This window comes from Carettochelys insculpta, chromosome 2 (assembly GCF_033958435.1).
Source record: "Carettochelys insculpta isolate YL-2023 chromosome 2, ASM3395843v1, whole genome shotgun sequence".
NCBI lineage: Eukaryota > Metazoa > Chordata > Testudines > Carettochelyidae > Carettochelys > Carettochelys insculpta.
In genome coordinates this window covers 175,809,214-175,835,507 of record NC_134138.1, presented here as the reverse complement: position 1 = coordinate 175,835,507, position 26,294 = coordinate 175,809,214, and the positions used below count along the sequence as shown (strand labels likewise).

At 45.0% G+C, this 26,294-nt stretch overlaps 1 protein-coding gene and 1 long non-coding RNA gene across 2 annotated transcripts in view; one reads left to right on the top strand and one right to left on the bottom strand.

The window, feature by feature from the left end:
* Nucleotides 1-1,848: 1,848 nt before the first annotated feature.
* Nucleotides 1,849-6,474, top strand: CCDC201 (coiled-coil domain containing 201). Its single transcript, XM_074988048.1, has 2 exons — nucleotides 1,849-2,943; nucleotides 5,959-6,474. Exons 1-2 carry the CDS (start codon nucleotides 2,374-2,376, stop codon nucleotides 6,043-6,045), a joined length of 657 nt encoding a protein of 218 aa, XP_074844149.1. The 5' UTR covers nucleotides 1,849-2,373; the 3' UTR covers nucleotides 6,046-6,474.
* The window catches only part of LOC142009671 (uncharacterized), a 30,369-nt gene continuing 6,441 nt past the window's right edge, over nucleotides 2,367-26,294 (bottom strand). The window contains exons 2-4 of the long non-coding RNA XR_012644540.1: nucleotides 23,272-23,304; nucleotides 4,015-4,128; nucleotides 2,367-2,503 (exon numbers count right to left, since the gene is read on the bottom strand). This is a non-coding gene — a long non-coding RNA (uncharacterized LOC142009671). The remainder of the gene's footprint in view (nucleotides 2,504-4,014; nucleotides 4,129-23,271; nucleotides 23,305-26,294) is intronic.

Below are 26,294 nucleotides of genomic sequence, written 5' to 3'. Positions count from 1 at the left end.
AGCACAGCAGACAGCGGCATGTCCTGCCCTGTGCATGGTGAAGGCTTCCTCCCTGCACAGGGTTTATCAGGAGAGGTTGGGGAAACTTCTTTCCTGCACTTCTCATTTGTATGGGGGTAGCCCCCTTCCCCCACGTGCACCATGTGGCTGACAGGCTAGCCCCTGCCCCACCACACCACATGATTATCCCCCGCCCCACTATACCATGTGCTGGCTGCGCAATGCGGACAGTGCTTCCAGACAGCAGCATGTCCTGCCCTGCACTGGGTGAAGCCTTCTTCCCTGCCAGAAACTAGTTTTCTCCACTTTCCTGGGGCTGGCCTTAGCAGCACATCTTCTCAGGGGACAGCCCCTGAAAAACAACATGCACTGGGGGTCTGGCCCCAGTGGCGAATCTTTTCAGGGGCTGTACCCTCAGAGGCAACACAGGGTGGGGGACTTGCTCTTCAGAGGGCAGCAGATATTTTGGGGCATGTTCCCCGGCTGTCTATGCACAAAATTGATTGAACCAAGTCAACAGGTATCAGCTGGCTCCTCCTAGCTGAAATTTTGGGGGGCTTGATCCTTCATGGGCAACATGTGACAGAAGGTCTGGCCCCTGGCAACTGATATTGTCTGGGGCCAGCCCCTCCAACGCATCATGTGCCAGTATTTTCCCTTCCCAAAGCATATGGCTCGGGGAGCCACAGTCCCAGCAGTGACTTGTTTGATGTGTTTTCACCAGGGGAAAAGTAGCGGAGTGACCTGTTGATGTGGCATAGTCAACTGTGTGCCCCCTGAGCTCATTTGCTCTAGAGACACGTTTAGTAAGGTTATTTTTTAAAAGCTACTCTTCTTTACAAAAAGGGACAGAATGAGCCACCCAGCAGTCACCTGTTAGGTGTGTGTTCACTGGGGGAAGAGTAGTTGAGCCACCTGCTGACATGACACCATCAGCTGTGTGCTTCTAGAGCTCATTTGGGTGCTTCCCCTTCTGCAGCCTATTTGTTTGCTGTATTTTCCTAGGATACCCTACTTTTGCTTCTTTGCTTGAGAATAATATGAAGTCTTTTCCTGTTGCATGGAGCCAGTTTGTTCCACTTGAGCATCATGGGCTTCAGCTTCTGAAGCCCACCTATTTGGTGTGTTTCACCATGGGAAAAGTGGTTGAGCAACCTGTTGACATGGTACATTCAAGCTATTTTTAAAAGTCGAGGGGTGTGTGTGTGAAGGGGCAGAATGAAGAACAGTGCCAGAAATGGCTTGCAGGGCAGGGACCATAATGTGTATGAAACAAACCATTTCTGTCATTAGGGAAAAAAACTTCAGAAAAATTAGGGTGATGCATTCTGGGAAGATGACATTACATACCCACAACCACTTGTGGGGCATTCTTTTCCCATAATGCACTAGCAAGAAAACCCAGAATGCCATGGGAACTGTGGGATAGGTTCCCACAATGCACCGCAGCAATAACAAACTTTGGCGATTTCATGGGAAGTACTAAGTTGACTTGGTGGGCAGGTGTGGATGCTCAATTTCAGCTTCACAAAACCTAGTGTTACAAAGCTGACTTTAATAAATTTGACTTTATTTCATAGTGTAGACATAGCCAGGATTATGCTACACCAATTGACTCAGAATGAAGTAGGTATCACCTGCCATTCAGATTCTGCAACCTAAGAGGATTATTAGCTCTCAATACTGAGTGAGGAGGACAGCCATTATTTTAATGAATGTTTCATTAAATATCTTTAAACAAATGAAAGTCCTAATGTGCAGCTCAACACCTGAGAGTTCCTCCTTATCTTATTTTTATTTTTGAAGAAAGAAAATGGTGTAGCTCAGTTTCCAGTAAGCAGTCTTCCAATACATCTTTTATTTTAAATTGACAATTCTTCAGATATTTTGGGTGCACAAATCCTCAAAAAGGAGAATCTCCATGTAACTTCTGAGCACACATAAAAGCATATAGGAGTGGTGTTCCCTGTAAGTTGTGTGTTTAGAGAGCCATCCAGGAGACGATTCAGGTGCTGATTAGCAGAGTGCCCATACCTGGCAGGGAGCATGTTTCACTGGTGGTGCATGTCCACTCATGGCCTGGTACACTTAACAAAATACATTCTGCACATATGTGGAAAAACTTTGTTTGGGAGTATTTTGAATACCCGAGTGACTTAAACTGCCATCCTTCCCTCTGTAAAAAACACCCAACCAAATGTATAACTGGTGGCAGCAAATAAACACGATAGAATTTTACAATGACATTGCTCTAATGTTGGCTGTCTCATTCCTATTGAGCCATCATGTTATACATGGAAATAGTCTTCCAAGAACTATGAAATTTAACTTTTTTTTTTCTTTTGCATTGAAGACACACAACCGAATTAGAAGATGTCAACAGACGAAGATTCTTTCTTAAACATCAAAAGATCTTTGAAAAAGGCAGCAGTGAAACACAGTACGCCAGTGGATTCGATGTTCTCCCAAAGTATGTTATCTCTGGTGGATATGACGAATCCATCTATGAGAGAACAAAACATCAGTAAGAGAATCTATGGGTCCCCAATGCCAAAATCATCCTTCCAGAAACAAGCATCAGCCCAAGAACAACTAATGCACCTTGACAAGCTCATTTCTCAAGTCACTTTTCCAAGAAAGCTTTCCACATTATTGGACCCTGAGGAATCAGGTGATGAGATGAGCCACAGCTCTTGGGCTACAGTTCCAAGAAGAAGGCTTTCAACAGTTTTGGCTTCAGAGGAATCTACTGAAGAGCCAAGCTTCAAGACCATGCCTCCCTCTGTAGTAAGTGCAGCAGCTGAAGTCCCTGGTGAACCATCTAAGAAGACAGCCAAAGCAACTTCTAAAAGTCCATTTGCATGGCTGCTTAGTGAAATTCCTGGGATAAAAGATCCCACAGCAAGAAAAAGAAGAAAAAGGACATTTGAAAAAAAACTTTTGGTAAATATGCTTTTCTGACATAATTAAGCAGCATGACTTTTTATCAACATCTGATGGGTAAATCCAAACCTTTCCCATTTAACTTTCAGGCCATTAGGCTAAAATAAGCTAATAAAAGTTGTGTAATTTAAATTCGTTGCTCGAACTCTTCTAGCATGCAAACTCACAAAGTAAATGTGTAGCCTATATGCTCAGGCCCCTGCCAACAGCAACTTTCAAATAACACCTTTTTATAACTCAGTTTATGAGATGTTGGTTAGTGACGTAAGTCATGTGATTCTGTTTCAGTGTCTGGGTTGGATGACGTTACTTTCTTAAATGCCATATTTAAACACAGCATCAACTTAAGTGTAGAATATACGACAAACTAACTAGCTTGAACCTCAATGTATATTCCATTTTAATACAAAAATTTGCAGACCAAATAATTGTTGGCATGCCAAAATTAGTGATTAATTTCAAATAATGAACAACTTGGAGACTCTTTCAGTCCTTGTGCAGACAATGCACAGGAAAAAATGGGTAAATAATAGAACCACATTCTCCTCTAACAAGCACCACCTCTTGAATTAAAGAATTATCACTAAATAGCCCTGTGAGTAAGAATGTCCATTGCAGAGGTCATGGAAGTCACTGTTTCCATGGCTGTCTGTGACCTCTGTAAGTTCTGTGGCTGTTGCCAGGGCCAGCTGCCCAGCCAGTCTACTTAGGTAACCCCTGGAAGCTGGGTCCCAGAAGCCTGACTGAGCAGTGGCCAGCACAGCTGGCACTAAGGATCACCAGAACAGTGGCCAGTAGGTAGTCCTGGGGTGGCAGAATCAGCTGCTGCTCCAGAGGCAGCTGGAGCAATAATTGGTGTGTCTTGCCCAAGGAATGACTGGAACAGCAGCCCCCCCAGTGACCCTCCTAAAACAGCAGTGCCAAGGGAGCCCCCAGCTAAGATTTATTCAGGCGTATTTATACTAAAGGTCATGAGCAGATCATAGACGGTAATTTTTTCTTTACTGCTCATGACTTGACTTGTCCATGATTTTTACTGAAAAAATACCTGTGACTATATTGTAGTCTTACCCATGATACAAATGTAAGAAGCTCAGGACTTCCTCCAGAACAAGCCTATGGTGCACATACACAGTAGCCTCCCTTAGAATTGAGCTTTCTCCATACAGACCTCTTCAGTAAAGCCTATTAAGAAAAATTGAAGTTGGGAAGGAGAGAGAGAGAGAGAGAGAGAAATGTCTTTTGTTTATACTGTGGTGTTTGATTTAGAATCTCCAGTGTTTGTGCAGGATCATGTATATTGGAGATCTTCATCTCAGAGCTGGAAAGGACCTTGGGAGGTCATCAACTCCAGTCTCCTGCCCTCTTGGCAGGACCAACCACCATCCTTTTTTCTTCCCCAGATCCCAAAATGGCCCCCTGAAAGACTGAGCTCACAACCCTGGGTTTAGCAGGCCAGTGCTCAAACCACTGAGCTATATTGCCAAACCAGAGAATCCCACTTTTGGGAGGTGCAACCTGTAGTAAATAATGTAAAGCTTGCATGGTGAAGTTTGGGTTTCCAGCGAGAAAAATGTCAAACTTTTGCTTTCCTCCCATCTCCTCCCTCCCCCTCACCCCACTTCAATTTCTTGGAGGAGCGAAATTCTACAATGTTTTGTTGTTTCCTAAACAAAATATGCTTCCTGGAAACCACAGCTGCAAAGTAGCTGGGGAAGTAAACAAGCAGATAACTTGTCAGGAAACCAGGCAGGTTTCTTTTGGAAACTAGCTTGGATTATATCAGCTTTACTCAAAATCTATGTATTTCTATTTCCATAAAATCAGTATTTTCTGTTGGAAATCTTTCATACAGTTTTAATTCAAAGTTTGCTCCCATTTGGTTCATTTATTAATGTTTGTGCCTCTGCTTTGCATTCACTATTCGTCTTCTGTAAACCTCTTCTGGGGACTTGTTTTGAAATGATAGTTTTGGAGATAAACTGGTAAATATGCAGATAGATGAAACACATACTTGTTTGTAGGCTGCATTAATTGAATTTGCGAAGAATTACATTTATCATGCTTCAAGATCAAGCTATAAATAAGCCAAATAATAAGGGAGCACAAGGGAGGCGGGGGAGAAGATTTAACTTCAGTTAGAAAGCTGGAGAGCATGAATGACGCCACTTCAGGGCATCGCTTAAAGTTTGTCCCTCATCTGGGATTTGCTTCATGTCAAATCCTCTCTAGAACACACAATAGCCTTTGTCTTCACAGGCCAAATCGTTCCCAGCCATTCAAACTAATTTTAAAACTGGTGTCGGCACTCATGCTATGGTCTAGGTTGCAGGCTTCTACTGGGACACGGGAGGTCTGCTGACATCCTGGTGGTCTTCATTCCATGAGGAAGAAGAGAGGTGTCAGCAGAGAGGGTTTTCCTAACATTTAGCCCCATGTAGGTGGGCCAAATATGAGGAAAGCCTCTCCAACAGAACTGTTGGAAGGAGATACGCAAATGCTTTGTGAAACTTGCATATCTTTTGCAGCCAGAACTCTTCACTCTAGGCACAGCCTAATACAAGGGGAATCTTTTACTATTTCTTTAAATGTTGGGCTGAATTTTAACATTAGATCTAGTCTGAATTTGGGGAAATGTGTTCAGACAAAGCTTATCTGCGCTGCAGTGCTTTCTCTGGGCTTTCAACTCCAACTCTTACTACTTAGTCTTCTGGCCATCACAAAGCAACTCCTTCTATTAATGCCAATGGGCTTTGGACAAGCTCTTGATTTGCTCAGACTCAGCATCAAATTCTCATAGTTGTTACACTATTGTAATTCCATAGGAACTATCGTAACATGTAGTATAGCTGCAGAGTGAAAAGTGCAGGAGAAGAATCAGGTCTTTACCAAGCAGAGTAGATGTTTGGTTTGTTTGTTAATTGTAGCAAAAAGTCCTGTTTATGTTGGCAGTATAGGGGATGCATCACATCCAAACAGGGTCCTCAGCTCAACATTTTTCTCTTTTTAAAATAGGAAGTGAAGCAGCGAGAATGGGAATTACGTCAGCTAAAAAATATCGAAGAGGCAACTAGACATGAGCTGACCATTGAAGAAGTCTGAAGTAATGAATTTCTGCATGATGTGGCTGCATGCTGTAGAACTGTAAAAAAAGTGGTTCCATTAAACCACAGAGCTGGCTACTGGGACTGCTGTAATTGTGGGGCAAAGAGGGAGGGGAGGAAAGGATAGTGTTAAAATAAACCTATAGCTATTTTTTTAAGGAAACTCCAGAGCATTAGGAGGCTTGATACCAAGGGGCCAGATCCTCATTAAAGCTTATGCCAATTTACACTAGCTTAGGAGCAGGCCCACAATGTGGAAAACTGCCCTCATGAGGTTATATTTCACCTTGTGGGGGACCACATTTCTTCGTGTAGTATCTAGGGCAGTGCTGGGCAACCTGCAGGCCAAGGGGTAAATGCAGCCTACTACAATTCTAAGTGTAGCCTACGAGACACTGGGCAATGGTAAACATTCTGGACTCCCCAGTTCTGCTGGTTTTTATCCACATAGTATTTTTTTTTCCTACTGATGTTACAGAAGTGAAAGACATTTGAAGTGAGGCTGGGGTGGGTCACACACAGCATTGACTGTGTGCTCCTGCCGCATCCAAGCCAAGGGCTGCTCTAGTTCAATTGTCATGCCTTGCAAATCCTAGGTATGCAAGTGAAGGTAGTAGAACTTCCCTGTCCTGGCAGACCATCTTGGTTATGACAATCTTGTGGCCCACTTAGATGAAGAAGGACCTATCGTATGTCCCACTCACTTAGGTTGCCCAATAGCTGATCTAGGGTCATGTCTACAGTACAGCAATACAGCTGTGTCACTGTAGCCCTACTGGTGAAAAGGCTCTACCAATGGGAGGGAGCTGTCCCCTCAGCTTAGTAACTCTTGCCAACATAGCACTGTTCGCTCCGATGTTTAGGTCAGTGTAATTTATGTCACTCAGGGATGGGATTATTGACATCCATGAGCAATGTAAATTATACTGATGTAATAGGCAGTGTAGTCATAGTCTCAGTTTTCTAGGACTATGGATGTAGATTGAATAACATGAGTAGCTGCATCACCAGACTGTTTGCAATATAATCTTGTTAGCCAGGGAAGAATTTCTTCATCTAGAGAGTAGCGAATGCTGATGCAATCGGGAATGTTCTTGCAGTTGGCTGGGGACATGAGGAAATAGTGAGAGGCACAACGGGGGAGGACAACCTTTGCAGATTACTAATTAATTGCAGTTTGTTTTGAAGGGCTGTTTCCAACTGAACTTGCTCGAGCCCTTGATAGTCAGCTAAATGTAGCATGTATGGCTGACTGACCTTGTTGCCTGTGTTGCTGCTTGCCCCAAACCCTTCCTGCTGGTATGTTCACTGGAACTACTGTATCCAGAAAAAATATCAACCAGTTTTGAAAGACACCACTGAAATGTCAGTGGTCTGCCAAAAATTAAACAATGTTAATAATGGGCCGCTAAGTAATGCAGCAAATATAACACCACTATAAACTGCCTAATATGGCTCTGGTCCCAACCAAAAGTTTATAATGCCATTATTATGGGCAAGGTTGGCAGCAACTACTTATTACTAAGGTTGAGTGACAGTCCTATTTAAGATGCTGTTTTCAGTTGCTAACTATTTAGAGTTTGGCAAACTGCATAGAATGACATTTTGCACGTACACTACATCTACAGGAGAGGGTTTTTCTGATGAAACCAGGCTTTGGTTGAAAAAACCCATGGAGCATCTACACACAAAATGCACTTTGTCGACACACGGTTGACAAAACCTGGCACATCTGCCAGCAGCGTTGTGCCACTCCATGTTGAGGAATAATTCCTGCTGCCAGCAGAATATTTTTGGAAATTTCGGGCAAAATGGTTCACCCATTTCAAAACACAGGCCCAAGGAAAATTGAGTTATTTTGCCTATTTTAACGTTTGCTGACTCTTTTCAAAGACAGCTCTACTTCCCTCATGTTTAATTAGGGATTTGACAGTTGAGGAAGGACAGCATACCTCTTGCTGTCCCTATGAAAATTCATCTGAATTTGAAGGCAAAGAATTCAAAGATTTATAAGTCTTTGCAAAATGACAGTTTGCACATGCTGAGTAGAAATGTCTTAAATTTTGCCACCTAAATTCTTCTTCTCCTCTGAATTGGGGCTAAGCAGCACTTCCCCTGCTCTTGAAGCTCTGCATGATTGAAGGCTGTGCCACATCCAGGAAACAAGAGCAGAAAACCTTTCTTTTCTCTGTTCCCATGGACAAAATGGGGAGCTGCCTTAGTTAGCCAGTAGAAAATGCTGAGGAAAGGGGTCAGGTGATTTAGGTAGTTAGGTACCTAACTCAAGGCCAAAGGGAAGCTCCTGCCTCCACTCAGGGTCCCCAGCCGAGACTCATCTCCTGGATTTAGATGTCTACAACTAGCCAGCCTTCCTTGGTTGATTAGGTACTAGGCCGGGGTGGCCAGCCTAAAGCCCACAGGCCATAATCCAGCCTGCAAAGCCTCTTCATCCAGCCTGTGAAGCTGGCAGCAGTGCCATTTTAGCCAAGCTAGCAAAGTGAGGGTAAGGCATGGAGTCCGCAACCTGCAGCTCTGGAGCCACATGTGGCTCTGCATGCTGCCACCATTGACTCCTCCTCCGACTCCTTGCCCTACCATGCTGAAATAATGAAACTCAGTATATTTGGTTTAATGGCTGGCAGCGTGGAGGGTGGGATACAGCCATTAAACCAATTAAATTAAGTTCCATTATTTCAGCAGAGCAGGGCAGGAAGCTGCCTGTGCTGCAGGTGGAGAAGAGAGTAGGAGAGCTAAGGGGGAGCCGTGCAGCCACACTGAGGAGGCGGTAGTGGCTGCCACAAAGAAGTAGCAGGGATAGGGCAGGCATCATCTGAGGTAGGTTGAGCCTGGGTTTGGGGCTGAGAGGAGTTAAGCCTGTGGATGGGCAGGGGAGGTTTTGGTCTGAGAGGGGTTAAACCTGGGGGCAGGGTAACGTGGATTTGGGGGTATTTTATGTTTGGTCCCCAGAACATGCAAAAAATTGACAGGTGGCCCCCAGTGAAAAAAGTTTGGCCACCCTTGCACAAGGCCAATGTGGCCCATGCCTACAGGCCCTGGCCAACTGGGAGGTCCCCAGGAAAATGGGTGCCCTCATGCCCTGGCTTGCTATGATCACTTGCTGCTCTGCTGAGGATTGGGGTTGGGATGCAGAAGCTTGCCGTGCTCCACTCACCTAGTGCTCCTGCCAGGGAGTAGGGGGAGCATCTGACCCTACTCCCTGGCAGTTGTTCTGAGCTTGACCATGGGATGTTACAGGGCAAGCCCCTGTGTCCTGACCTCATTTCCACAGCAAGAGTACTACAGGGTTGGGGTGGGGAGACCCCCCACATTTGTTCTGGTGCAGGGCTCCACATATGCCTAATCTGCCCCTGCTGTCTCACCACCCCATGTGGTTAAGGAACTCTCTTGCAATACAAGAGCTCTGTTTTCAAATCCCCTCTTCTTCCTGATTTGGAGGAGGGACCTGAACCAAAAATCTCCCACCCTTGTGCCATGACCACCAGGCTATTGGGCATTGTGGAAGGGCCCCACTCTGAATTAAACTACTATTCACTGGCCCACAGAGAACACAACAAGAAACACCTTGACTCTATGGGCAAGTGGTTAGTGAATTCCTCTTGCATGGGAGGAGAGACAGCTTCAAGTCCCTGCTTTAACTCAGGTAAAGGGAGAATTTGAACCTGGTTTTCCAGCAACCCAAGAAAGTGCTTTAGCTTTTGCTCACCTGGGCAAGATTCCTGACTTGTTTATGTCTGGCAGTCTTTTGTGCAGGTCATCTTGTATACGTGAGTAGAGCATGCCTCCCAGATGAGGCCACACAGGTGATGTAGGCAAGGATTGCCCTCTGAGCAGCTTTCTGGTACCAGGACAGGTGTGCTGGGGGACTTTATTGGCAGAAATATAGGTAGCTATGGACTTCAGGGGACTCCAGGGTTAGGCAGCAATTGGGGTTTGAAGCTTGCAGTAGTGCTGAAATGTTAGACTTAGGAGGTGAAGCTGTTCTGTAGATCTAACCTCTAGTCACTGAGGCTAAGGCTGACTAGCAGCTAAAGCTAGGAACTGTGATGGTGAAGACTTCAATTCAGTTGTTGGCTCTACTATAAATGTTGTGTAAACTTCGGCATGTCATTTAAACACCTTGTTTGTAAATTTCTCACCTGTAAAATGGAGATAATAATACTTTGCTTCTCCTCATTTATCTATGTATGCTGTAAGCCCTTTTGAGTAAGGACTCACAGTCTCTTGAGCAGTGGAGCCCCAGTTCAGAGTGGGGGCCTGTAGGCTGTACCATGATAGAAAGTAATAAGTAACTTTCAGTAGAAATCAACAGCAATCAGCAAGCACAATGTCTATATTGTTCCTGAAACTGCAGCAGACAGAAATAACTAATTCTTTACACTTGGCCTTTCTGAAGCGCTGCATGCCACTTTCATTTTCTTCTCCATGTCTGAGCAGGCATTTGATTTATCCAGGGATTATTTTTCCAGTTTAGGTACAATTGGATTGTCTAAATTATCTGAATTATGACAGTCAAATGGAAACAGCCACAGCATCTCTTTGTCATAATTCAGGTCTCCCTGTTTTAGAAAAAAGTCACACTCAATTATCACCCCATTTAGTCTCTCACTTAAGTCTCATCAAAGCAAACTGAATTTCAGCAACATCTCAGAGGAACGACGTGTGATAACAGTATTAGTGTTAATTATGATTTATATGGAAGTAGTATGTCGAGAGCTCAACAAGGTCAAGATCTCATTGTGCTCAGCAGTGTACAGCCGTCCAGTTCCTACCCAAAGAGCTGCAAAGAGCCATTTCAGCATCTTATCAGTTGAACTCTTTTAAATTAAAAGGTTATGTGTGGACTACTTATTTACTATCACACAACTGTGTAGTTGAGTACAGCATACAAGGAAAATCAGGCCAACATTTATTTTGGTTGTGGGAGTTTAGACATTCACTTTGATTGCATGAAGGTCCAGACTAGCCAGAACAACTAGCAACACATCATTTCAATGTTACACTTATCATCCTCTAGGGGCAAGAAAAGGAAATTTGTGGTTAGTTCTGTCATCTGCGTCGTAAAAATGCTTACAGCAGTGCCCACTGAGTCCCAAAAGGCTGGCTGGTCAGTGAGCTAAGCACCCACGAATTCAGCTGAAGTCAATGGAAGCTACAGGCAGCCAGCACCGTTCAGTATCAGACGTCTTTGGTTGGGTGCCTACCTGTGGGTTTAGGAACCTAATTTTAGCCCACCAGGTTTGAAAATTTGGGATTGGATTTCCAAAAAGGCCTAAAGTCAGTAACAGTGGAAAGGGACTATCTTCCTTTAAGCATTAGACCTTGGGCTTACTCTCTTTCCACAGAGTCTGAGAAATGCCTTTCCTCGGATTCACGTGACAACCAGAGTTTGAGCCGGGTCTTGCCTCATGAGATTGGGCTGCCTTTTGAATGTGAGAAGGACGTGTTTTTTTGAATTGGGGACAACCTTCCTTCGTCAGGTTCCCCCACATCGCAATATTTTTCTTTTAGAAGTTAAGTGGTGACTTTGACCCACTCATTGTTTTTCAGTACATTTGTTACACAATCTACCTGCTGATGGTGACTAAGCAGGATGTTGGATGGAGCAGTGCAAAGCACCACAAAGAATCTATAGAAATGGGTTACTTGAAAACAAATCTCACAGCTTGCCTGAAGTTTCAGCACAGGAAATGGATGTTGCTTCCACTGAAGGCAATGGCAAAACTGCTACTCACATCAGAAGTGCAAACCTGCAGCACTTTCAGAGCGAGATCATTTAAGAGACAGGGTAAAAGCTATGTGTTTGAAAAATCCTCATGGTAAAGAAATAATTTGCTACTGTAGCCTAGGGTCTCTCTTTAATGATTCACCTAATATATGAATAGCTATTTGGGGAGAAGGGGGAAGAAACTTTAAATTGTAATTGATTATTTCCTCTGCTGTCACAGAACAATTTCATATTCAATAAAAACAAAACAAAAATAGCGTGTAGCAAATGACCAGCAGCACATATGGTACTGTTAATTATAGTGTTACTGAACTGTGGTCTGGCCTGTACAGTTACGCAGGACTATGATGACAGATCATTCCCCAAGAGCCAAGCATGGATAAGGCATTCCATACTAATGGGGATCACCATCCTAATGGGGGTCACGTGCCTTACTGCAACTGCTCCAAAGGGTCCGTGTAGAAGAAATGGAGTGGAGTCAGTGTGGGCCAGGGAAGAAAGGGACAGAAAGTGGTGGTACTACAGGGATACACAATGGTACTGCCTCATCCTTCAAAGGTATTCACACTAGCCCAGGCAGTATTAAATTTAACGTAGTTGTTTCCTTGCACCTTGCAAATCATGGCCAGAGGGGCCCCTGGCAGCATGGCTGCAAGCAAGCCATGCAGAAAGACTGCGCTGAGCATACAAGACTCCCACTTAGAGAGTCCAGAGATTCCCTGGGAGTTGCCATGTTTGGGTGACTTACAAGAGTTTACCTCAAACTCAACAAGAAGTCCTGTGGCACCTTATAGATTGACAGATATTTTGGAGCAGAAGCTTTCGTGGGCAAAGACCCACCTCATCAGATGCATGTGACCAATCGGGTTTTTGCTCATGAAAGCTTATGCTCCAAAATATCTATTAGTCTACAAGGTGCCACAAGACTTTTTGTTTTTGAAGATACAGACTAACATGGTGACCTCTCTGATACCTCAAACTGTTAACACATGTTAAAATTGCAGCTGCTTTGTACATACCACAGATTAAACTTTTCTCATCCAGCACCCTCAGGACCTGACCAATACTGGACGAGAGAATTTACCAGACTATGGGAAGTCAGTATTGTGTAGCAGCGTTACCAACATTTTCATTGCTTATTGGGCTCTAAGAAATCATTTAGGGGTAAATTCCAGCTAAATGACAGCACCGAACACTGAGAGCCAGCACTGGAGGCTGTCAATAAACTTGACAGGACCAGAGGAAACTTGGCCACACCCATGGTAAGTGGTCATTTGGCGAAATAAAATCATGCTGAATTACAGGTGTTGCCAGACTAGACAGGTTCAACCTGTAGCATTTTACCATATGAACTTACATGCTAAAAATCATCCTTTTTCCCTAGTGAGCCCAAACTCTCAGTTTATATTCTCTTATGTTCAGTTTTCCGTTCTGCTTGGAGACTTTCTCTCAATGAAAAGCATCAGTCCTCTGTAGGGTGAGTTGAAAAAGGAGGGGAAAATCTGGTATGGGGGGAACTCCTCAACATTATGCCCCATGGTTTTCTTTTTCTTTGTTAGGACATTGCAAAATGTGTTCAAAATGTTGAAACTTGAAAAGTTTTGGCCAGCTCTTGTAGCTGCTCACATAATAAGGAAGGATGCTGAAAGAAATGAGGCTACAGGGTAACATTTTCAAAAGCAACTAGGGACCAGCCTACTAAAGAGGACTGAGGTTCAGCTGTTCAAACCCTATGTAAAAACCCTACAGCTTAATGGAATGCAGAGGCCTGGGTGAACAGCATATACCACATGAGGAGAGATTAGTGCCTAAAAAGGACTTACAAAAGCCAGCAAGCTGAACGGAGCCCAAGCTAAGCCAGTCAATGCTGAGACAAGGGAGCAGGACTCAGGCCTGACGTGCTTGGCTGATGGGGAAGAGACTAGTAGCTTTTTCCACACAGGATTCTTGGCCACTAATCCTCTTCTGGAGTGATGCAATTAAGCCACGTCTGCTGCTTAGATAGCCCTTGACCTAGCTGACAAACCCGTGTCTTTGTCCCCTGCTGATACTGCTTTCATGCTTGCCCTATGTTTCCTTGTGCTCTTGCATACCCTCTGCTGTACAAGCCTTGTGATGCCCCCCAGAGCCTATTGGTGACTAGCATCCAGCTCTTTTAATGTGGGGTCTGACCGATAGCAGATCATAGGCATGCTCTGAACTTGCCTCTGGGGAGCTTAGGTCCTGCAGACAAACAGCATCCCTCCACCTCCTTGAAGAATTACAGTTCAGGGACTCTGGGCATCAGTGTGAGCGATGGCTCTGAGCTGCTCACTCACTGTTGGGCAGCATCAGTGCTCAAGAGCCTTTGAAAATGCCCAGGAGTGGAAATTAGCTGTTTTTGGGACTTTGGCACTATGGGATTTGGCAGCAACTGAGCAGCAGCTTTGAAAATGTCAGTGACACCCCAATGAGAGCCTTAGGTCCCTCCAGTGCAAGATTGGAATCTAAATACCCTTGAGGGGCTTGGCCTTAGTTGTTTCCCACAATTCCACCCACTGTCCCATAGCCATAAGACAACTTGACTGAAAGAAAGACAAGACACTAAGTCAAATTTACTCCAGAGGCCACTGCAAACCCACTGAACTCAATAGACTTGTGCCTATTTATGCAAGCAACAAATTGTTTTTTTTAACCTCTGTTTAATCCAAGAAGGTAGCTGAGTGGCATAAATCAGTCTCAACTACTAACTCTCAGAGCCACTCCTAGTTTGCTTTTATAGCTTCATAGTTTCATTATCTGCAATCATCTTTTCAGCTTTCCCTATGCTCTGTCCTCACCTCCCACCCTTCTTCCAGCTCCTCTCCTACAAGGTCTTTGCAGTTGAAACAGTAGAGAAGAACCTGCACGTGACCTTCAGAGATAAGTGAGTGTGTGTCCTGCTGGAAAAGGACGATCCAACTTGCTGTAATGGAAGAGGGAGGGGGAGGTCACGTGAGTTCAGGTACAGTAAGCTGGGAACAAATAAAGTACGGGTTGAGCAATATTGCTATCAAAATTCCCTAGGAAAACAAAATGGTTCAGAATCACCTCACATGAAGGTTGAAACTTATTTAAACAGTCAAACCGATGCATCTTTTGCCAGGAAAAAGTACAAAACGTAGATAAAGTAGGCTTAGATGTGTGATTACCAGTTAATAGAACATTGATTAATTTACTGCATGATCAAGTGGGCAAGTAGGTTAAAAAGCACGTTCCTCACACGTAACTATGCAGGGACATTGTCTAATAGCAGATGTCTGACTGGCTTTAAAAGGGAGTCTCCCAAAACTGGAAAAATGGTTAATAGGGTGGCAGCTGAGTTTATTGATGTCGAAAGGGAGATAAAGCACAATAAGCTGAGCTACTAATATGGTTGGAATCCGTGCCCCCGTAAGCTGAGCAGTTGGGTGGCTGCACAGGAGAGATTCAGGTGCTGCCCAGCTGATTAACAGAGCATCCACAGGCAAAAACGTTTTTCTATTGGTGGTGCATATCTACACATCTTGGGGCACATAAAATTTATTCCACCCACGGATGGAAAAAAAGTTAGCGGGAACACTGATCGGGATCTATATTAAACTGAGTGCTCCAACCCTTCCATTGCCCCAACATACACTCAACTAAAACAAAACAAAACAAAAACACCTGAGTGATGCTGAATGTAGCTCATTGAACTTCTCAGCTTCGTGTGTACAGCTGGTCAATAAATAAATAAAAACAAAAACAAAACTTATGCTCCCTAAAAAATGGAATAGAAAATGATACCAACGAGGTTATGATGTTGTTGTACAAATCAGGCCTGATCTGGAATACTGTGGCTAATTTTGCCCACCCTTCAGCTAAAAAAAGATGTCACTGACTGAGAGAGGTTTCACAGAACACATTAGAGAGAGAGGAAAAAAATGGTTAGAAAAAAAGCTAAATCAGGCACCTTTTTCAACACAAGAACAAAGAAGACAATGAAATTGAAAGGTGTTTGAAAAGAAGTCAGTAATAAAGCTGGTAGAATATGATTTGTACAGTCACTACTTATGTGTGGGACTCAGTGTCACTGGCAATGAGGCCAAGAGATTGCAACATTTGAAAAAAGTAAGACATTTATTAAGGAATAATTATATCTACAGTTTATATTAAATTAGTTTAAAACTTTTCTCTTTATAAACTCACACTTAAGGGCATAAAATAGATGTAGGGCACCTACAGCCTGAGGTCTGGATCTGGCCCAAGAGTAGGGGCTCCCCTCCCTAGCAACTGGCTCACAGCAGGGTGGAAGTGTGGAGCCCTGACTCATGGGCCAGCGACAGGCAAGCCAGGGCTGGGGCTGGATCTTGGGCTGTGCCTGGCTGAAGCAGCAGAGGGTAGAAGTAGCTCTGTGCCCTGCCATTGCTGCCCCCACAGCGAGCTGGGGGAACAGCAGTGCATGGCAGCTTTATCTGGGGACCTTTTCCTTGCCTCTCTAATTGGCTGGAATAACAGCCAATCAGAGCAGCAGGGGGTGGTGCCTAGGAGAGGAAAGGAGTACAGGTTAGCATGTGTCGCCAGAGAGCTAGTACCAGGTACGTGTCCCTGCCCCCATCATCCAAATCCCACCTCTCCAGCCTGCTCCTGCAACCCTCCTGTCTAGGCCCTGCCAGGCCCATCCCACTCCTGCATCCACCCTCCTGCCCAGACCCCCCCATGCTCAGCCCACTCCTGCACCCTGTTGCCACACCCCCAAGCCCACTTCCTGCAGCCCTCTCCCAAACTAAACCCCTCATTTTGGTCCTACCCCAAAACCTGGGGAGGGGCCACGAAATCTAATGGATCTGGCCCTAAAATGAGGGGAGTGTCCTTTGTTATTGGGTTTTGGGGAGTGGTTGGTTTGTTTTGGTTTGGTTTGTTTTTGCTTCTCACTTGTTTGCCCCTCTGGACCCCCCCCAACTGATTTTTCTTTGGCTACATGGCCCCTGACCCAGAAAAGGTTCCCCACCCCTGGCCTAAAACAAATAGTAACTGATCACTGGTCCAGATGTAGCACCTAACAGCAGAGCTTCTTATGAATCTGCTTTTGAAAATCCCATGAGGTGCCTGTCTTGATCATAGACACCTTTGAAAAGTTAGCCGTCAGTTACTGCTTTTAGGTCACTAACATTTTCTTATGTTCCTGCACCAAAGGTTACCTGTCATGGTTCAGTCACAGGAGGCGAGAGGCTGAGCCCTTACTGAAAACAGTCAAATAGCTGTTTGTAAAAGAGGGCATTCTGCTTTCATCTTTAGCAAAGTAGCTCAACAATCTAAACTTGGTCCTGTGGCTTGTTTCATTATACATCAGTGTTATTGATTCTTTTTTTTTATCCAGTAACTCAACGTGATCTCTGTGCCTGATGGCTCAGATTATTTATACAGTAGGGCAGGCAAATGTTCGTGTGACATTTAGGCCGCGTCTACACTAGCCCAAAACTTCGAAATGGCCATGCAAATGGCCATTTTGAAGTTTACTAATGAAACGCTGAAATACATATTCGGTGTCTCATTAGAATGCCGGCAGCTGTGGCACTTCAAAATTGACTTTGAAGTTGCCTTATTATTTTGAAGTAGCTGGGGTCCTTTCGAAAAGGAGCCCCATCTGGACGAGCCGCACGGTGGCGAGCCATGTCAATTTCAAAGTGCCGCGGCTGCTGGAATTCTAATGAGGCACCGAATATGTATTTCAGCACTTCATTAGTAAACTTCGATTTTGAAGTTTTGGGCTAGTGCAGACATGGCCTAAAGTCAGGTTGCCAGTATGGTTTTAATGCTTCAGCAGGCTGGTTTAACCCCTGCAGTTCTGCATGTTTCCTTACTCCACGCAAATGTGTCATGGTCAGTGTTCCCCATAAGGTGAGCGCCTGGGTGGCCACCTCGGAGAGATTCAAATGCCGCCCAGCTGATTAGCTGCACACCCACAGCTGGTAGGATGTGTTTCTACAGGTGGTGCACATCCTGTGCATGCCTTGGTGCACATGGAAAAATTTATTTTGCACATAGATGGAAAAGAAGATCCACACATGGACAGAAACACTTAAAGAGAACATTGGTCAGGGTGTTAGCACTTAAGGTGGCAAACAGGAATAATTACCACTGATCCACCAGACATGGATCAGGTGCCAGATTCTGATGATAATGAAACTGAGCCAATGAAACAGAAGACTGCAAGTCTGAAAATACATAAGGCAAAACTTCTCGTCTCCTGTGCACAGCCTGAGGAAACAGATTTTGTTTAAGGTAGTTCCTTGGGACCCAGAGGAAATGGCATGTTTATTGCATGCCTGTGACAGGGGGGCTGTAAAACTGGGTACTACCTCTGAAATTTCAGAACATGCCATGGCTGCACTTGAAGGTGCCCAGAGACTGGTGAGACAAGTGATCAAAGGCACAGATAGAATTTTGTCTGAGAGGAGGTTGAGAAAATAGGATTCTTGTTAATTTAGCAAGGAGATGGCTTTGACGGGACGCACAAGAAGCACAAAATAATAAATTGAGTAGGGAAGATAAATCCGGCATTCCTAGTTACCATTTCTCCAAACACATAAACATGATGCTCACTGACATTGAAAGGCAACACGTGTAAGGAAACAAAACACACCATCAGCCTGGAGGAGGTGCTGCCAAAAGGTGTCAGAGCAAATTGTTCAGCAGCATTCAGAAAAGAGCCTGAGCAAGGTGCTCAAATCCCATTGACGGTCAGTGGGTGTGGGTCAGGTACCGCTTGCGCTACTGTGAAAATCTCCTGGTCTTACATGGTGGGGTGACCACATTGCCCAATGGCAAATACAGGACACCGTCCTCCAGAGATGGGCGTGGGGCAGCTGTCCCATGTCAGGTCTCCTTGCTGATGGGGGCAGCTGCTCCAGGGTGAGGTACCAGGAATGGAGGTTGTGCAGCCTCCAGTGGGGAGGCATGAGGAATGAAGGGGAGTGGAGGATGTAGGTTCCAGAACCACTTGAAGAACTGGGATGTTGCAAAGCCTCCTGGTGGGCAGGAGCAGAGGATGAAGCAGGAGCTGCCTCTCTGAGGCATGGGAAGCTGGGGAACTATGCAGCCGACCCATGGATGGGCTGTCTGGCAGCAAGAGCTGCCTCCCCGAAGTGTAGGGCACCAGGGAACAAGGCAGATCCACACTGTGGCGTTCTCCAGCAGTGGGGACTTCCACCATGGGGTGCCAGGGAATGAGGCAGCTGCCCTGCAGAAGAGCTCTCCTGAAGCAGGAGCTGCTGCCACAAGTTAAAAAGTAAGGATGCCCGTGGGACAGCTTAAATAAGGGACTGTCCTGGAAAAACAGGATGGATGATCACCCTGTTACATGCTGAATGAGACTATCCAAACTTGCATACAAGCTACACAGGGTGAGGTGATGTAAGAACATGTCTCTGTCACCAAGAGAAGCTGGTGCAATACAAGCTTTCAGGCTTTCATAGTGCTTTCCTTCGGGTCGCCAACACATCAATCTGACATACTGCAGAGCAGCATAAATTAACTAACTGATGGGGCTTGGAAGACACTTTTCCTATGGGCAAGGTAGCTGTCCACTGAGGCAATTACTGCACTTCTTTTAAAGCACAACATGCTGCCCACAGTTAGAGACAGGACATAGAATCATAGAATACTAGAACTGGAAGGGACCTCGTGAGGTTATCAAGTCCAGTTCTCTGCCCTGACATTATATCACACAGAGCACTGGTCTGATTCAGTGTGGCAGTTCCTGCGCTCCTAGGCACCCTACTGTACCTGGGACCATAGGTGCCTCATGGTAGCACTCAAGAAGTGCATCGCCCCTATGCCCCCGCCAAAATTTTAATTGCTAAATCTGGTGTCACCTATTATGGCCCCACCCCTCTGGGTGACCATACCTGTGACCCCTGACCTCACAGGCATCAGTCACTGGGACAGTAAATTACCACAGCAGAGAAGAGGCCCATGTTGTCCCAGATCCTATCTTCAACATGAAAAGATGGAGAGAGATTCCTTCTACAGAGAGTTGTACTTTACTGCTTCATGATGCACTAGGACTGTGGTGTCCAGCATGCTAGTCATATGTGGCTATGTAGCTGGTTGCTTGTGGCTAGTTGACTTGACCAATAAATATATTTTCAGAATAATATGGCTGGCTCGCTAGTGGTTACTTCTTCAGAACTGGATGGCCACCATGGCAGTAGAGTAGTAACAGAAAGGTAGCTGTGTTAGTCTGTATTCTAACAAAACAAAACAGCAGTCACGTTGCACTTCGAAGACTAACAGCATCATTTATTAGGTGATGTGCTTTCATGGGACAGACCCAGTTCTTCAGATCTACAGCATTACCAGTCCAGATTCAATTAGATTGCACAGAGGTCCAAAAAAAGAGAAAAAAATGCAATAACAGCTGACAAATCAAATACATGGAATTGAAGGAGGGGGGTTGGGGGAGGACGTTAAGTGTTTTACCTGAGATAATTATGAACATCAAAGGAAGGGAGACAGTCCTTGTAATGGGTGAGCTAATTGCTGTCCCTGTTCATACCAAGTGTTAATGTGTCGAATTTGAGTATTAACCCCAGGGTGTCAAGACTTCCCATGTAATTTCTCTCTTTCCTTCAGCTCTGAGAAAGAGAGGCTTCCGAAACATCAGCAGCACCTGCCCAGCCCCCATACCCCATACAAGCTCTGGCTTTAAGTTAAACAAGTCTCCTTCTGTTCCTGGGCAAAACCATAATTTGAAGGAGATGCTTTAATACGTGCCTGAAAGAGCTACTGTGTTTACATTGTGAAAATAACTCAGGGATGAATGTGTTTGTTTGACCAGCATAGAATTTCACCCTTGGAAAAAAAAAAAAAAAAAAAAAAAAAAGCAGCACTTGTAGAGGGCTTTGGAATGACAGTCAGTGAGTCTCAAGGCCACATCCTAGGCACTCAGTATTTACCACCCCGGTGGGAACAGCTGAGTTACTCCATGCTACACAGTCCATGTGCCTGTATCCTGAGAGATAACAGTGAGCCTAGGAAGAGAGAGAGGCCCACCAGTGGGGACAGCAGAGGGGTCAATTGCCCAGGTGCCCTGGCTGAGCCATTCAAAAGACCCAGGTGGGTGGGATGGTTCCATATAAATCAAGACCAAAACTATCCAATTGCCTCCTCTTGCTGCTGCTGCTGCTCTGGACCAAGCACCGTCCCTCAGTGTGACCATAACAGTTTGCCAGAGAGCTGCTGCACCCTGCTGGACTGGTAGCCAGTGTTCCCTCTCATGTTTCCCCCGTGTATGTGCGGAATGAATTTTGTTATGTGCACCAATATGGATGAGGGGTTTGTGGTACAGGCTGCCATGGGGCTGTGGCAAGGAGACAGCTCCCCCCTCCGACCCCCACCCCACCAGCTCTCTCTCCCTGCAGCAGCACCTGGGGAGTGGGGAGAGATGTATCTTCACACGGCAACAACTCTGGGGCTGGAGTCATGGGGTAGGGAGGGATAACTCAGTGGTTTGAGCACTGGTTGCCTAAGCCCAGAATTGTGAGTTCAGTCCTTGAGGGGGCGGTATTTAGAGATCTGGCGCAGATAGAGTTAAAAAAAAAAATCTGCCAGGGATGGTAGTAGGTCCTGCTGTGAGGGCAGGGGACTGCACTCAATGGCCTCTCAAGGTCCCTTCCAGTTCTGTGAAATGGATATCTCTCCATTTAGGGGCCTCTCCCCTGGTCATGGTAGGTTTGGGGGCTGGGCAAGGCTGTGGGGGAGGGGCATCTCTCTCCTGGCCAGGCCAGGTCTTGGGCTGGGGCTGGAACAGAGGCTGCCCTCATCTCCCCTAGCTGCAGCAGTTCCCGGGGTGCAGGAGAGGCAGCTCTGTGCAGAGCTGAACAGGCTATTGGGTGGCCACACGTAGAATTTCTTTAACTGTAAATGTCACGAGCTCAGCTATTTAAATCAGAAATGTTCCGGTGTTGTAACCGTCGGGGTTCTGAGCCCAGAAAGAACAGAGGGTAGTAGTGTGGGGGGAGATGGCAAGGTTACTACTGGGGGCTTTGTGCCACTGCTCCCTTTATTTATGCCCTGTGGCATGGAGGTCAGACAGCCTTCAGCGCTGAGAAGCTGGAGAGTGGCAGCTGCTGGCCAGGAGTCCAGTTCTGAAAGCAGAGCCACTGCCAGCAGCAGCAGCGCAGAAGCGAGGGCGGCGTGGTATGGCATTGCCACCCTTGTCTGTCTGCACTGCCGCCTGCAAAGCAGGTCCCTCAGTCAGCAGCTGCCACTGTGCAGACACCCACCTCGGAAGGCAGCAGCACAGAAGCAGGGGCTGCATGGTGTGGCATTTCCATGCCTACTTCTGTGCTGCTGCTGGTGGGGCACTGGATTCAGAGCTGGGCCCCTGGTCAATGACTGTTCTCTCTGGTCACCCAGCGCTGAGGGCAGCAGCGCAGAAGTAATAGTGACAATACTGGGCACTCCCTACAATGACCTTGCAGCTCCTTGCAACTCCCTTTTGGGTCACAGGCCAATGAGAAAGGTTGAGAAATGTTGGTCTCCCCCATGACATCTGTAGAACATGAGGCAAAAGCGCCCAAAGGAGCACATTTCACTGCCGATTTCATGGGCCATGAGAGGTTTTTCCTGGTCAGTAATTAGGCACGTTGCTGCTCAGGGGCGATACGTATGGAGTTCGTGAGGGGGTCATATGCACCCGCCCCCCCAGCAGCCACCCACCCCCACGCTCACCATTGGTGCTGTGCTGCACCCGCCTTCCTCCCATTGCGGTGTGGCCTGATTGCAGCATGAGCTAGAGCAGCGGGACCACACCTGCACTCCCCAGAAACGGTGAAGTCCTTCCAGAGGAAGGAGTGGGGAGGGGTGGGAGAGGAGGGGGTCGGGGGGAGCAAGGCAGGGCTGGTGGGGGACTTGATACAGAGGGGGACTGAGGAGGACACATGACCTGTGTGCAGCCTGGAATCCCCCGACCAGTCACCCGTGGCCCCACTCATAGCAAAGAGGTGCAAGATGATAAATGAATCATTTAATAACATAATAAAAGCATCCTGATTGGTTAACTTAGATGGATTAATAATTAATAATTAAATCCCACAGTGTTTTAATATCATGTGCTTACAAAGGGCTAAAGGAGAGGCATTAAAGAGCCATTTATGGCTCACAAGCGAAAGTCTGACTGTCTGAAAGTCTGCACTAGGGGATCTAATGCCTCAGCTAGCAGACAGCTTTCAGTCCCTACCAATCCAGGGCTTAATTTGAACTGAGCACCTATCTGCCTTTGAGGAGCTGGACTTCTTTTTTGTTTCGTCAAACGCCTGGAAATTTTAGTTTAAGAATTAAAACGAAAAAGATGCATTATTCCTTCCCATCTAAATACTCTCCCATAGAGCCAACTGCATGTATACTCTGGTCCATACATGGTTTTAGAGCATACTCACCACAAGGAGTAGCTGAAGGCATTCTAGTAGCACAAGGAGAAATGTGACTACACACCTGACATGGGTTGCTTATTCCTTCCTCTTCTCCCTTAGGAAAGAAGAACATGCAGTGGAGTGTTTTCTTTTAGTAGGGCACTTCGTGATTGTTCTGATGGGTTTATGTCAGAGGGGGGAAAAAAATCAAAGCAATCTGCCCAGCACTTAGAGGAGCAGGTGAGGAGCTTTGTGATGGTCCTGAGTTCCCTGGGGGTGTTCATGCTGCAGTTTTGAGTCAGCCCCAAGGAAAGTTTTCTGTGACACATAGGCTGTGTCTACACTAGCCAAAAACTTTGAAACTTTGAAACTTTGAGTTAGAAGTCTGCCCAATATACAAAGCATCTGGGCATTGTTGACACATGATGGCATATATGATGTTAGTAGAGGAGCATGAGAAAGTGCCTGTGATTCTGTGAGTAACCTGGTTAGGTCCAGTGATAGTATTTCCAGAGAAGCTTCTAACTCCCTTAGACAAAGGGTCAACAGGCACAAAACAGACATCAAAACACTCCAGATCCACAAACCAATTAGTCAACATTTTAATGGAATGGAGCGTTCTGTCAATGACCTCAAGGTATGTGTGTTACTGAAGAGGAATTATCCCACCGTTTTGGAAAGAGAAGTGGACGAGCTGACTTTTATATTCAAATTTGGCACATTAACACATGGTTTAAATCGTGATGGGAACTTTTTGAGTCACTATAGGGGCTCGTCTGCATACTTGGCTCAATCTAATTCTTGACCTTCCCCCCCACCCCTCCACTCTCTGATTTGCTCACCTTGATTATCTTTTTCTGATTTGTCCTCCTTGCTTACTGTTTTTGGTTCTCTGTGTCTTAAATATTGAGTCTGTTCTGGTCTGGCTATGGTCTGAAGAAGTGGGTCTGTCCCACAAAAGCTCACCTAATAAACTATTTTGCTAGTCTTTAAAGTGCTACTTGACTGCTTTTTGTTTTGACCACTGTCTTAAGATATTGACTGTGGATGTGTATCACCACAGTAATTGATGGTAGCTGTAAAGTGACCTAATATAGATTAATTTAAGCGATTACATACCCTAAGAATTACATTTATTCACTTAGAGCAGAGAAACATGACATGGACAGCCAATCAAAATTATCCAACAAGTGTTGTCATTTCAGACCCTTGTAAGTAACCACTTGTGAGCAATCTACAGACCAACAATTATTCATAAACATGATTTGATAAATAATTTTGAATCATAAAACATCTGAGAAAAATCATAAACAGGTTTCTCAAACATAAAAAGGGTGAAATGAATAATTTGCTCCTTTCTAGGGTACAAGGACCATTTTAGGATATTAAACTGACAACTCAGGATCAATATCACACCTAGAGGGAAATTATAGCAATGATTTCACTGCCTGGGGAACAGCCATCAGAAATGGCAGGAAATTATTTTATGAGACAGCTGAATTTCTGCTGAATAGGGGAAAAGGGTGAGTAATGATCACCTGCACGTTACTGTGTGCTGTGAGAAGGCTCCCATAACACTGATGTGATATGATCTTCAAGGATCACTTTAATCATACCTTTCTTTTTTATTAAAAAGGTAACTTTTTGTCATACAAAATGAGCTCACTGAATGAAATGACAGAGCTACTGGTGAGTGATTGCGAGTACACAGAGACTATGTACGATTCATACACTGCTCCGTGATGAGTGGCTCAGATAAGATGACACTAGTAAGAACACATAAAATTACTGTCAACAGCTTTCAATATATACAATTTTACATGGTGAACACTTTTTTTTCTTAATCTGATAACTCTTATCTGCACTGTTTGTGCTCTTTAAAGCTATGTCAAGGTCAGGGATGTTGGTTGGGTTAGAAAGTTGTAGTATTACATCAAACAGGGCCTATATAAACAGCTGCACTAGTATCACTTCATTGATTACAGCTGTCTTAGGTATTTCTCTTCTGTTCTGAACTAAGTAAACTATTTACATAGTAAAAAGTAGAGCCTGATTCCCCACCACCTTGACCTTTGTGCAGTCATCTGAATTTCCACCCTCACGTCTGTGTGGAGATGTAAATGACCACAGAAGAAGCAAAGCAGTGGACAAGCAGGACTGTAGCTTTATGTGCCCCAGCACATAAAGAAAAAAAGAAAATCCTGAGGTTACCATGTAATTCATGCTTTTGGTTGCTCATAATTAGCAGTATCTGAACAAATTGCAAATTCAAACACTCTGAACTAATGGAAAAAAAATATCTCACCTGGCTCAGGTATTTGCAGCTGTGTCTTAGCTACACAGTTAACCAAAGAATAACTCCAAAGAGCTGAACACCAAGGCACTTTGAAGGAATTAAGATTTGAATTAGAATTTGGCAGACCAGACCTATTGTCAGTAATGCTGACAATCAGTCCAGGAGTGTACCATGTGCATTAGTGTTTTCTTCCTTTAAGCCATTCACTCAATAACGCAGTTAAAGCCGAACAAAACATTTTAGAAAAAGGTCGCACTTTGTGGTAGTGAAGGCACTTCCCTTCCTTCCATATTGCCCTTTCACTTCAAGGAATTTGAGAATGTAATTAGGATTGCTAAACTATGTGCTATAGTCATTTGATAGGCAGAAAATCCTTGCTGCTGAACAGTTGGTACTAACACTCAATTCTGTGCAAAACAGCCCACTCCAAAGCAATAACTAGTTTTATTTAAGAGAATGTTCACAAATTATGTATTTTTCCTCACTCAGCAGGCTGCAGGGCGACTCTTTAGCCTCTTTCTGTTTAAGATGTGCAGGTGGAGAAGAATTTATAAGCTCATGAGAAAATAAGCATCAGACTTGGAAAAGATACCAGTGCTGTGCTTTTCCCATGGAGCTCCTTTGCCATGGCTTTGGGCCAAATTCTGTGCCTGTTTCCATCCATTTAAACCCAGAGTAACTTGTTCAGTCACTGGAGATAACCTGACCTTAACAAGTTTTGCAAATGACTAGTGCTTAGGGATACTTTTAACTTTTGAGTTTGCAAGTGAAAACATCTTAAAGGAACCAGATTTTCAGAGGGTCAGTGC

Bases quoted from the DNA above. Each gene is read 5' to 3' on its own strand.
- CCDC201 (XM_074988048.1), top strand. From the start codon at position 2,374: ATGTCAACAGACGAAGATTCTTTCTTAAACATCAAAAGATCTTTGAAA. The intron at 2,944-5,958 runs GTAAATATGCTT...TTTTTAAAATAG, and splicing joins CATTTGAAAAAAAACTTTTG to GAAGTGAAGCAGCGAGAATG.